Source organism: Seriola aureovittata, chromosome 21, assembly GCF_021018895.1.
Source record: "Seriola aureovittata isolate HTS-2021-v1 ecotype China chromosome 21, ASM2101889v1, whole genome shotgun sequence".
Classification (NCBI taxonomy): Eukaryota; Metazoa; Chordata; class Actinopteri; order Carangiformes; family Carangidae; genus Seriola; species Seriola aureovittata.
The window spans coordinates 14,246,755-14,260,335 of NC_079384.1; the positions used below are offsets into that span (position 1 = coordinate 14,246,755).

General features: G+C 44.6%; 1 protein-coding gene across 1 annotated transcript; it reads right to left on the reverse strand.

The window, feature by feature from the left end:
• Positions 1–7,773: 7,773 nt before the first annotated feature.
• Positions 7,774–12,359, reverse strand: socs3b (suppressor of cytokine signaling 3b). The gene is made up of 3 exons (XM_056366691.1): positions 12,148–12,359; positions 10,979–11,324; positions 7,774–10,868 (listed from the first exon to the last, which is right to left on the reverse strand). Exons 2-3 carry the CDS (start codon positions 11,105–11,107, stop codon positions 10,311–10,313), a joined length of 687 nt encoding a protein of 228 aa, XP_056222666.1. The 5' UTR covers positions 11,108–11,324; positions 12,148–12,359; the 3' UTR covers positions 7,774–10,310.
• Between the last annotated feature and the right edge of the window lie 1,222 nt (positions 12,360–13,581).

Genomic DNA, 13,581 nt, shown 5'->3' on the forward strand with positions numbered 1-13,581 from the left:
TTTTTCATACACACACAAAGATGTAAGCACACCCCCCCACACACACACACACACACACACAGTCACACTTCCTCGTACAGTGTAAAGGTGTTGACATCAGTGCCTGTGAAAAAAGAGTAACATCTGTTTCACATTTCACACTACCCCCCCCCCCCCCCCCCCCATGTCATGGGCCATGTGGACATGCTTTATTTCACACACACACACACACACACACACATATACACAGATGCATTGCTCTTAAGGCTTGGTGGTGCTTGGTCGGGGTCATCCTCTGTGCCCGTTATTTCAGCTCTTTAAAGGGTCGGTTTGCCAAACGTTCACCAACCAAACATTAACACCCGTGTGTGGTTGTTCATCATCTCATTCCTAAACCATGGACATTAATCTGCTGCTGTAACAGCCTCCCCTATTCTGGGAAGGCTTTCCGCAAGGTTTTTGGATCCTGGCTGCAGGGATTTTCTCCCATTCATCCACAACAGCGTTAGTGAGGTCAGGCACTGATGTTGGGCGATAAGGTCTGGCTCGCAGTCGCTGCTCTAGTTCATCCCAAAGCTCTTAGATGGTGTTGAGGACACTCACGCTCTTCCACACCAAGCTGGGAAAACCTTGTCTTTATGGACCTGTCATTGTAGTAAGGCTGCAACTAATGATTGTTTTCATCAAAAAATTGTCAAAGAGCTGCAGGAGATGTCTTCAGGTGTCTTGTTTTGTTTGACCAAAAGCCCAAAACCCCCAAATTATTCATTTTATAATAATATACAACAAAGAAAAGCAGCAAATCCTCTCATTTGTGAGACCAAAATTTGGCACCGTTTCACTATTTTTGCTTGAAAAATGACTGAACAGATTCATTGTTTTGCATTGATTGTTGCAGCTCTACACTTGCACATGTGAGCATTGTTGTGTTGAAACAGGAAAGTGCAACAAAATGAGACCACACTGTAGTCTGAAATACCCCTGTATGCTGTTGCAATAAGATTTCCCTTCATTGGAGGTAAGGGGCCAAACCCAAACCCAGACCGACAGCATGTGGACGGGGGCGTCCACATACTTTGAGCCACATAGGTTTGTTTTGGTTTGTATTTGGAGGCGAACAGAATTGTGTTTATGGTCCTCTGTGCTTTGAAAAATGACATTTAAAAAGACTCAGACTGCATCACTTGTTTCCACAGAGCTTGCTGTGAATAGTTTTCATTGGAACTACTTTCTTCCAAATAAATAGTCCCGAGGAAAACCCTTGACAGTGAAGTCTGTGATTTATCGTAACCAGAAAATTGCCTGTGGGAACACACCAAGGATTTTCAAATGCTCTGAGTGCTCAAACAAAATTTAATTCACTTCTATTAATACAGAATCTCCAAACCTCTGCACATTAATCATCTGCATGCCTTGGTGCTGCAAGTGGTGAAAAAATAGTTAACTTTTTTTTTCTCTCTCTTTCTTTTGGGTGAACTGTGCCTTTAAACACTGTGGTGCAGATAGTTGTTGTGTGACAATATCAGCCAGGGTTAACCAGACCATCAAGATTACCCGCTGTCGTAATCAACTGCAACCACTATCGCCTGTGTGTACTCATTCATCTCATCCTTCATTCATCCACTCACCGACTTCTCCTCTCAGTCAGTCATTTCTCATTTTGTTCATTCAGCTGTAATTATAGACCGTGACCAGCCTGTATAAATTCACTTCCGAGAACAGTTGCTTGCTACCTCCTTCTCTTCCATTCATTTACCAGACCTTCAGTTCACCCCTCGCAGCGATCCCGTCACCCTCCTGACCCTCTTTTCACTCCTCCTCTTCTTCATCTTCCTTTCCCACATTGCCCACTTCTCTCCTTTCTCTCTCTCTCTCTCTCTCTCTCTCCCTCTCTCTGGGAAGTCATGTGACTTCTCTGAAGCTGAGCCCTATAAACCAGCAGTACTTGGGGGGCTCTGTCTATACAGCGCTCTGATTGGCTCTCAAATTCAGATGCTGTTCACTGCTGGGTGCGCACACACACACACACACACACACACTCACACACAATCACACATACACACACACACACTCTCACACACACACACACACAGCGGACCCCCTGTTTTCTTCTTTCTGGAACAAATGTGATCCTTCACATTTAAAAAAAAAAAAAACAGAAGAAGAAGGGGGGGGTCGTGAGAGAGAGAGTGTGTGTGTTTCTGTTTGCGTAAATGCCACCTCTTGCAGGAAAGAGACTATTCAAATTAAAGCAATGGTTATTAGTCTATAATGAGCGGGCTGTTCTCACAAGGTGAAATCACTTAAATATGCACACACATACACACTGAAGCCTGAGGAGCAGTGCCATTTGTTTTATGTTGGGGGATGCGTGCTGTGGCAGGTCAATAGCTGAATGGACTCGGTGCAGAGGGCTCAGCAGAGAGGCTTGTTTAATCCAATTGGATCCTTGTTGAGATGAAACAGAGGGGCCTGTCAGTTATTGGCAGAAAAGTGCTGCTGTTCATATTCAAAATCTCAAGGTTGGATTGAAGGCTTGTGTCGAGTTTAATTCGCAATGAAAATCCTGTAAGAGCTTGTGTATGATTTGAAACAAAACCCAAGAAAAGCTGTTTTGGTCTTAACTCATGAGAAAGTGTCTGACAGTGATATTCCAGCTGGTAGTTTAAGCGTAGCTTCAGGGAAGGGAAAAGGAGAGACGACTAATGATTTTTTTATCCAATGTGGAAAACCACAGTGGAAGAGTATTGATAAAGAAACACCAGGGGATGTGGCGTTTCTCTGATGTTAGTCACCTCTTTATTAGGTAACTGACTGACGGCCAGAGACTGACACCCTCCCACACACTTTTCCTACTGCTGTCATTTCATACACTATGTAGCAGTAATGTTGTCTTAGATAGACAGCGTGTGTCAGTGTAGCAGAATGACTGTGTGCTGGCAAGTAAACAGAAGTGGGAGTAAGAGCTGTAAGTAAAGAGCAGATACTTGACATCATTTCAAATGGAAATTTTTAATAACTTTTTTTTTTAGTAAAGAAAGAATGAAATATCTCAACAGATTGCCATGAAAGGTTGTTCAGACATTCATGGTCCCCAGAGGAAAAACTTAAATGACTTTGCTGATCCTCTAGCTTTTCTTGTAACATCACCAACAGGACAAAGTTTTCACTTATCCTGTGAAACACACATTTATTAGATGGATTTGCACAGATTTTGCACAGGTATTCATGCGCCCCAGATGATGAATTCTGACTATTTTTCCACCAGCGCCACCATGAGGCTGGCATTTCTGGTGCAATGCTTCAACAACTGTTGGATGGATCATCATGCAATTAAGCGCAGAAAGACACGCACATCCGAAATCACTACCCACTTACTATGTTGTGCACGATATACTCTGTCCAACATTTTATTCCAGTGTCTAAATTTATGTATCATAAACAACAATTCCCAGAACATTCCCGCTGTATGTACACTGCTTTAATGCTAACAATCCCACAATGCAGTGCGTTGCATTTTACAGATGTGAGAATGATCTTTGAGTGATTCTTCACGTTGTCAGTAATGATGCAAAATGAAGCTGATTTATGATTGATCCACTGTTCTCTACTGAGTAAACTATTGAGTTTCTATTACATAGGCAGCAGTGAATGATTGACTAAGAGCGTCGTTATGGAAACAGGTATAGTCTTTGTGAACGTAGCACCATCATGACATTTTAATTTGTCCATTAAATATATTTTCAGAATAACGCATAATTAAACATCACTAATATATGTCTACAAAATAAAAATCTTAACTCAAAGTCTACATACTATGTTTTTCAAAGGGTTTCAGGGTTTTCAACTGCACCTCACTGTCTTCCTCAGCAGCTGAAGTTTTAACTCTATTAACGTCATACACTGAGGAAAACAATGACACATGGCTGGAGTTTAACTGCTCCATCTGCTGTGGAGGACTGGAAAACGTTGCTAAGTAAGTGGACCTTGATAAACTGTTTCGTCCAACTATTAGTTAAGAATGAACTTTCCACTCGGTCACAAATACGATCGTCTTTATTTCCTTCTGTCATTCCTTGTTGCACGATATCTTTCCCTCCTCCCTCATGTCTTCCCTTCCATTGTTTGTGTCCTTTTTCTTTCTCTCTTCTGTCAGCTGATCTTCAAGAATGAAAATCCCCCAATGTGGAAATACAGGCTTTTCATTCGACACTGAAACTGGACTCTAGTCTTTACCTACAATGCTCAGATTTAGGTCTTTTCACTGTAGCACGGCTGCAGTTTCTTAGAAGTACTTCTTCCACCACTTTAGGTAAACCATGGGCGTTGCCATTCATTCATAACCAAAAAACCCCTTACTCACCACATATGTATGTGCATGTGCAAGTGCTTGTGCTCATGCCTGCGTCTGCTACAGTTTCAAATGTTACGCAGACTCTGTTTGCTGGCTGAGGCGACACAGTGACACCTGAGAGTGTTGGAGGGTTTGGTCTGAGTCCACGCTGTTACAGTAAGCCATTTGGCATTTGAGCCTCTCTGCCGCTACACTCGCACAGCTGTGAATGGAGAGCAAAAAAAAAACAAAACAAAATCCACCTCTTCGATAAAACAGTGCGACTGCTTCTACTACAACATGCCTCACAACCTGTTTTGTAGTTTGCTTTGTTCATCCAGCCAGTAACACAGCGCAGGCACACCCATCCGTGAGGCTGTCCAGGTGTTACGGGAAAACAATTTCAGTGGTGATTTAAGTGAAAATAAAGTTAGTCACAATGACTTTCAAATGCTGTAGAGAGAGAGAGAGGGAGTGTGTGTGTGTGTGTGTAAAGAGGGAGGGGGAGACGGTGAGTAGTCAGCTTAGAAAAATATTGTGGTTTGAGTGAGTGCATGTGCGTCTGCGTGTGTCACGGTGAGCTGGTCACTGAGTGCAGGTCATGACTGAGTCGGTCTTGTGCACACATGTTTTTGAATGCATTTGACTATCTGTATGCTTCCCATATGGTTTTTATTGATCCATGTCCCTGTTATACCCCTTCTGCTCCCTCCCTGTCTCTCTCTGTGTGCGCTGATGGTGAAGGAATGATGGAATGCTGGAGGGTAAATCTCTGGTTTCCTGGAAGCTGGTCTGGCTTTATCAGAAGCGGCTGTGACAATACTCGCGCTGATGGGCCAACCAAACGTCTTTCCTATAACTGCCGATCAGCCAACAAAAAGCCTTCCTGGAAGAAATAATCAGCAAACCCGAGGCCCTTCCTGGAAGACCACTGTGGATTGCTCGGTGCAGGGCATATTCTAACCCCCTTTCCTATTCTTTCCACCTTCTGCGCTTGACACTATTGACATTGGCACCAGCTCATATATGAAATTAAAAAACTGTTAATAACACTTCAAACTTCAATTTTAACTACGCTGCAAGAATGTTATCAGTCAAACCAGCTGCCTTTTAAAACATTCGCTGCACTCTGCTTGAAGTTATGAGGGGCGGCGCCCAAACTTTGGTGTGAATGTTTTGATTGTTAAAAAAAAAAACACACACAAAAAAAAAACGACTCCAAACCGAGCTCAGTTGTTTGAGAGCCGGGTGTTGTGCTTGGCCCGGGACGCTGTTGACAACTGTTGAGCTGGACACAGCAAGTCATTACCCGAAAAATGAATCATGGTGGAAAGACTTTCTATGAGTGTGTGAGATTCACGAGAGGAGCGAAGGATACAGGCAAAATATTCCAGCCCCACTAACCAGGCAACTATGGGGAACATAAAATGAGTCACACTGAGCTGAGCTGGCTTATTTAGACAATGTGTGTGTCTGTGTGTGTGTGTGTATGTGCGTGTGTGTGTGTGTGTGTGTAAAACTGGATTATTCTGGTTGGATTTTGGGAAGAAGACTCACTCATGTCTGTTTGTCTCTTGAACTACGTCACTTTTGTCTACAAGTGCCCACTCAGTCTTCCTCTCATAAACAAATAATGTTATTCTCACACACACACACACACACACACACACACACACACACACACACACACACACACACACACGCACACACACACGGACACACACACACACACACACACACACACACACACACACACAGGCATACAAACAGCAACTTAAGATGCACACACACATTTTTTCCTGTAAATGTCATAGCAAAATAAGTAACCACGGGGCTGAGTGTTTGAATCATTGTAATTACCTGAACCAAGGTAAGTTGTTATTACAGTTATTAAACATTGTCCTCTTCAGTCGCACTGTCACCTCCAGATAGGTGTGTGTGTGTGTGTGCGTGCGCGCACGTGTGTGTGTGTGTGTGTCATTGTATGCTATCTTTGTGAGGACCAGGTTGAGTTTTATACCTGGGGAGTGAGGATATCTTCCTTCATCCTCACTTTCTGACACACCTTCAAATGGCTGCTTGAGGGTTAATGTTGGAATTAGTTTAAGGTTAGGGTTGGTGTGTGTGTGGTAAATGGTGTAATGGACTATGTATGTATTATTATATCAGTGACCTCAGTAATCACTGCTTGATGTGAAAAGTGTGAATTATTCAGTTTCACGTCACATTTCTGGTTGTTTTTGAACTCGATGCTTTTTCTACAATATTTTACTTTTTTTTTTAAATTCTCTTCTTTCCAGGTGGAGTCTCTCATCTCTCTCTAACACACATTCACACACACACACACCTCATTTGCTCTTTCTCATACACACACTAACACCAGGCAAGCCGTAAAAACTCAACTCAATTAAAGTGCCTCTTTCCTGGAAGCCAGCCTCAGACAGAACACTAGGTATGCAGGGAATGGGAACCGTGTGTGTGTGTGTGAGAGAGAGTGTGTGTGTGTGAGTGTGTGTGTGTGTGTGTGTGTGTGTCAAAGAGAGAGAGAGGGAAATATATAAATGAAGAAACTCACCTCTTACTTAATTTTACCAACAGCAATCTAGCTAGACCAACCTCTTACACACAAACACACACTTTGCACTGGCTGCACACTGAAACCGCAGAGCGTCATAAATCTTCTCCACGTGGACCCTTTCACCTTTTTGACCTCCCACACACACACACAGACACACTCTCACACACACACACAGACACACTCTCTCACACACACACACACACACACACACACACACACACACACACACACACGTATAGCCACACACTCTCTAGAGGACACCATCCTCACTCAGACCCTCAGGCAGGATGTATAAAACCCCGCTGCATTCCTTTCCAGTTAGGTCCAGCCCAAAGTGAGCTTTCTGCACAGTAACTGCTGTGTCAAAGTGTGTGTGTGTGTGTGTGTGTGTGTGTGTGTGTGTGGGTGTGTGAGAGATGGTGTTATCTCAACTGTGTGCTTCTGGGAATCCCTTTGTCACCGTGTTGTGTACATCTGCTAGGCAAGTCTGACAAAATCTCGCCCACGCCCACTCATATATGTATTCTGATGCCTATGGAATTTACCCAGAATGCTCTAGCAGAGAAAACATGAAATGATGATTGCAGTCATTTTAACCCTGTGATGAATGCGTGTCCTCCTCTTGCTGCTCGTAGCCTAGTGGTGCGGCTCTTTAAAGGCCTGCTGACTGAATAAACACTGCTTTGTTTAACTAGGAAATCCCATTTGTCAATAAATAATGCTGTTGAGGCCAGGCATTGCTGGAATACAGACTGCCATACAATACATTACGGTAAGTTCGAGTTTTTCCAGTCAATATTGACTCTGAAGTAAGAGAGAAAAAAGAGAAGGAGAGCAGAGCAGCGGGGGAAGAAGCAGTGAAGTAACACACAGGGCAAATGCATTGACTTTTGTAAAAATAGTGCTCTTTAATATAAATTATTGAAATATTTTAGAAATATAAATATGTGCAACGTTCCTTTTCATTTATTTTTTTTTTGTAATGCTTTGTCATTTCAGATAGTACAGCTTGTATTCTGCCAGACTAGTGGCCAGCCTTTTGCGACAGAGTCTTTATAAAAGACAAATGATTCACATACACGTGTGGTCCACTGGTGCAACACATGTACAAACTTGGTGTTGATGGGAGAAGATAAGACCGAGATTTGACCAAAAAAAAAGAAAAGAAAAAAAAGTGTATCGCTACACTTCAGTATACTTCAGCGCTGTTGTCTCAAGTGGCCACATGAGATCACACAAAACTTTTTTTTATGATGTGAAAAGGCTATCACTCCAATATGGATCACAGGTAAGTATGAGCACTGGTCAAACACAGAAAAAAACACAAACATTTTGATCAAATCTGAGTCTTATACTGTGTTATACAAAAGGCTTATGTTAAGAATCACTTCAGGGGAGTCCTGTGTTCCCTTGACATTCAGACAGACAAAACCCAACTGCCTGCTCCTGCTTCAGAGGTAACGATGGAAGGTAGACGGGGTGAGAAACTTTTCTGAAGTTAAAGGGGTTAAACCGTCCACGAAACATTCCATTGCCTCACTTTATCTCCTTCTTGAAATCCAAGAAGGGAGAGAGAGAGAGAGAGAGAGAGAGAGAGAGAGAGAGAGAGCAGACACACACTCAAAACACACCAACACGTTTTCACAAAAAGAAATAAGATCGAGATGATAATGTAAAGAAGAAATTACTGTGAGCATCTAAAAATAACAGAATTAAGACTCAGCCAAAACTTTCTTTTTTACAATGGGGCGTCCTGGCAAACCTGGGGTTTATATTTGCAGGAGCAGCGTCCTGTTGAGCTGTATCATTTCCTCTAAGTCTGGGACATCAATCCAGTCAATGTTTTTGTTTAGCTGTATACCAGTATGTCTCCTCCCCCTTCTCCCCCACCCTTGCCCCCCTCCCCATTTCTCTGTCCTCTTCAATTTCCCTTTCCTAATCCCATTTCCCGCTCTTCTTTCTCCTTCGTTCAATCCCTCTTCTCACCCTCTCCAGCCCACCCCACCCCCCGCAATCTCTAGGATCACCATCATCATTGTCATTCCCCAAGGAGCTTTACAGTGTCGCTGACATTTTTCCAGCCAGTCTGGATAAAAATAAGTTCTGATGTTTTGTTTGGTCCCGTGCCAAGGCTTTTGTCTCAGTAACAGGCTTTTGTCTCGGCAACAGCAGTCTGTTTTCTGTCACTGTCAAAGCACGCATGCAACTCCCGTAACTAAAAAAAAAAACGAAGGGGTGCAGGGAATGGGTAATGGAGGAGAAACGAGAAACAAACAGGAGGAGAGGGAGAAGATGCTTTGTGATGCTTCTTCTCCTTTTGTTCCCACGCTAACAAAACCTACATGTGGGCCTGTACCTGTGTGTGTGTGAGTGTGTGTGTGCATGTGTGTGTGTGTGTGAGTGTGTGTATGTATGTGTGTGTGTGCATGTGTGTGTGTATGTGTTTGTGTGTGCATGTGTGTATGTGTGCATATATGTGTGTGTGTGCATGTGTGTGTATGTGTGCATGTGTGTGTATGTGTGTGTGCATGTGTGTGTGTATGTATGTGTGTGTGTGCATGTGTGTGTGTATGTATGTGTGTGTGTGCATGTGTGTGTATGTGTATGTGTGTGTGTGTATGTGTGTGTGTACATATGTGTGTGTGCATGTGTGTATGTATGTGTGTATGTGTGTGGAGCTAGCGTGCATGACCGCCCCACTCCCCTCAATGAGGCAACACTTGCGGGAAGCAGCAATGGAAATGTGTGCGCCACCACAACACACACACACACACACACACACACACACTCAGACAAACAAATACTAAGTTCTCTGCTTTGGGCCCCTTGTTTGGACTTTGCCTTTTCTCTGTAACTTGTCCTTCCCTCACCCCCTCTAAGCCTCTCTGTTCTTTGTCGCCTTTCTCTCTGTCCAGTGATCCAAAGTGTTGTAAATGTCAGACTGACAGAGGAGAGGTTTCTTCCTAAGGAAATTAAACCTTACAGGGATCACCGGTGGTGTATTGATCATGCCGTCACTGTCATCGTTAATATCGACCAATCAGGTTAATCTTCTACGAGGCTTTGCTCTGCGTCTGAGTCAGTCATAATAAACACTGACCTTTGACCTCTGGCTTCATCTGCCACTCACATTAGTGGTCAGTTTTTTTTTTTTTGTTTTTTTTTTTGAAAGGCAGGACAGATGAGGTAAACATTGGTTACCTAAATCGCACTCCTCATCGGTGGTGTCAGTCAGTGTTGCAACAGATCTGGGATCAGCTGATTCTGGCCACTATGAAAAAAACAGACCTCACATTGGCATCTAAGGCTAACTCAGGTCAGTCTCTGATGGCGCACATATTCACGTATGCACTGAGACCTGGTCTGTGCTGTCCTCCAGGCAGCTGGTCCATGTAGTGGGACCTGTGCAGTCCCTGTCAGTCATATGGGAGCGTCATACTCCTCCAGGAAGTCTCTAAGTGTGTGCGGGAGCTGCTCTGCTCTCTCCGACCCCCCCAGGCCTTGGTTGTTCAAGGTCCTCCTGCACATGTGCTGCAAGGATGAGAGAGAGGTTGAGAGGGGTCGCCGCAACTCCAGGGGGATCCTCTCTCCACCGGTGTGGATCAGATAAACGTTGCGCCCTTTCATTTCTGCCCCTCTTGAGTTGCCCCCGCACGCCCCTTCTCTGCTCCTTCCAGCCTCTGGCCCTTTCCCCATGTAGTGCGCTATGAGTTTCAGCACGCAATCAAACTGTGGGGGCTCTTGGGAGCTTTGGGGGTCTGGCTGTAAGAAGAAGCCGCCTCCCTCACTGTGAATTCGCAGGTTCTTGGTTCCTCGAGCCGTCTGGACAGACAGGGTGAAGAAGTGGTGGTGGTCCGAGGAGTCTCGGATCAGGAAGGTGCCAGGCGGTTCAGAGCGCAGCAGGGAGCTGGCCTCCCGACCTCCCACAGCCCCCCAGTAAAACCCACTCTCCTGGAGCTTACGCAATGCACGCATCACCTGAAATAGGCAGAGAGAAACCTCCATCATTATGTGTCATCAGCAAGGTTGAAGCTTTAGACCTGAACAATTGACACAGCTGTTTCTCTGAAAACTCAGGTGAGACTGACCTGTTGGTAGTGTGCGTGCGAACTGAAGGGCTTGTAGTGATGTGGGGTAAAGTTGGACCCCTGAACCCTGCCCTCCGGAGGGGGCACGCTGCTCATGGCGAAGGCGTTGCGTCCGCCGTAGGTTACCATGGCGCCATGGCCCCCTGCCTCTGCCTGCTGGTCGAGAGGCAGGGGGCCCAGAACAGGAGCGTTGAGGCAGGCAGGTGGAAGGGAGTTTGGAGCAGAGAGAGAGGAAAAAGAGGGTGAATGGGGTGAAGGTGGCGGGGTCACACACCGGGTCCAGGGCCCCGGGGCAGAGGAGTCTGATGCATCCAGAGAGGGGCTGGGAGAGAGCACCTAAACACAGCTGGAGAGAGAGTACAGATGAGGCATTTCCCTCAGTATACAGGCTGATGCACGCATGCAAAAGCTGGCAACACTTAAGTGACACAGGCTCCTTTGAAACTCACACTTATTCATCCACACTGAAGCTCTCGGTTTACCAGCATAAAATGCAGTTATGGCGACTATGACAAATGCATAAAGCAGGAGTGGGCAGCAGCAGGCAGGTTATATTTAGTTTAAATGAATCCTCGCTAACTAGCGCTGCAGCAGCTGCTGCTGCACCGAGCAGCCAGACAGCAACTGGATCCTGATTGCTTTCAATTGTCTTCGATCGGGCGCACCGCAACAAGGGATTTCAGAAACGGGGTCACTGTGAAAGAGTCCGGCGCGCTTTCTACTCCCCCTCTTTCACTAAATTACGCCTTATTCCCGGCTGGCCGCGCCACAGAGGCCCCATTCTCTGGTTTCACTGTGACTAAAAAGGTGTCCCGTCTGGTCTGGTTTGCTCTGATCCCCTTGTAGGCTTGGGGAATTAAAGTCGGCTTCACCGGACAGAGCGGGACAGAGGGGTAGCGGATGAAGCAAGAGGCGCCATAATGATCATAATGATTCAGAACCGCCACAGAGCCGCTGGGATGGAAGTCGGTCTACTATTCCTAATGTTGCAAAACCCCCAAATTACACTTCCAGTCCCGTCGGCTGCACTGCATCAGGAGCCCAAGGAGATAAATAACAACTGCTGTGCTTCAGTCTGCACTGTAGCCCCCTTTTGCTCTGTCATTTCCCCCACTCCAGTGATGTATAACATCCCGCTTTAAATGTCTTTTCACTGTCTTTTAACTTACCTTGCGGATATGTTCAGCCCCGCACCGCAGCCGCTCGTCGCCAAAGGAAAATATATGCAAACTACCCGAGAGTAGTGCTAGATTAATTATTAACTCAGGCATTAAAATCCAAAAAAAAGTATCCAAAAAGTGTGTGGGTTTCGTTCCTGAGCGGAGGAATGTGGTAGCGGCGATATGTTGCCGGAGGAGTCCTGTCCGTGTGTGGAGGAAGGTTACTGGAGGTTGTTTCCAGTGAGTAAGCCGTAAGGCTCCTCCTCCTCCGTTCAGAGGTTCTTCCAGTAAACACACGCACGCTCGCGCATGCTCGCGCGCGCACGCAAAGAACAAGAACACGTGCTCGCGCTTTTTCTTGGCAGATTGCCAATAAATAATCAGCGTGATCTTTTGCCGGGCTGTTTCCTGGTACTGGTGGGTTCCCTTCTCGACAAGGTGAAAAAGTTAAAAGCTCGGCATATGGCGCAATATAAAATCATATTCAGTGAAATTATGATGTGTGTGTGTGTGTGTGTGTGTGTGTGTTGTGTGTGTGTGTGTGTGTGTGTGTGTGTGTGTGTGTGCAGCATAAAGACCTCCATATAACACAAAGAGCAGTGGTTAGCAAATAGAAGCCATGGGCCAAATCTGCCCCTCCAAGAATAGGCTACTTGGTCTCCCAATGAAAGCTGAAATCTACTGTCAGCACAAAGCTCATGCAAATCCCACTAAGTATGAGCTTGTGTCACATCTAATACACACATTTCATCTTTTTTAACAGTGCTTGGTGCTGAAATGAGGTCTAAGAATAATAACTTAAATGCTAAATAACACAGGTAAATAATATGATTTGGCCTATCTGACCATAACAATAATTTAATTCAACCATGAATGAGTGAGCAATTACATCTCCAGTCACGTATAGTGCAACACAGAACATATGTTTTGCCAAATGAGGATTAACATGAACCATTGACACGAGCCATTTCATTTTTTTTTCATGCCTTTTCTCGTCAACATGACAGATGATGAACATCTGACCTGCTGCAACCCGACTAATGTTTAAATATAAGGTCCCTCAGGTCCTCATGGCGTGTCAGGAAACATCTGACTTACTGTAAGTGCTCTTGAGCAACAACCTGCTGGGCTGCTCTACCAATAAGCCCGACCTGAAATGCTCTGTTACAAGAAAAAGTGCGGTGTATTATCTGCAAAATGCACTGAGGGTATCAAAAGTAGTCATTATTGCAGAATGGCCTCTGCCACTGTTATAGCATCATATTTTGTATGGTGGTATTATTATTATTATTATTATTATTATTATTATTATTATTATTATTATTATTATTACTGGTACATTTATGTGTAAGCAGCATTTTAATGTTTTAACTGGTTGAACTATTATTAGGTATTCAGATATTTACTGGGGTGATGTTATTATTATTTATATTAATGACTAAT

Coding starts and splice junctions, on each gene's coding strand:
- socs3b (XM_056366691.1), bottom strand. CDS start 11,107: ATGGTAACCTACGGCGGACGCAACGCCTTCGCCATGAGCAGCGTGCCC. Junction 10,869..10,978: donor CGCACGCACACTACCAACAG/GTCAGTCTCACC, acceptor TGCCTATTTCAG/GTGATGCGTGCATTGCGTAA.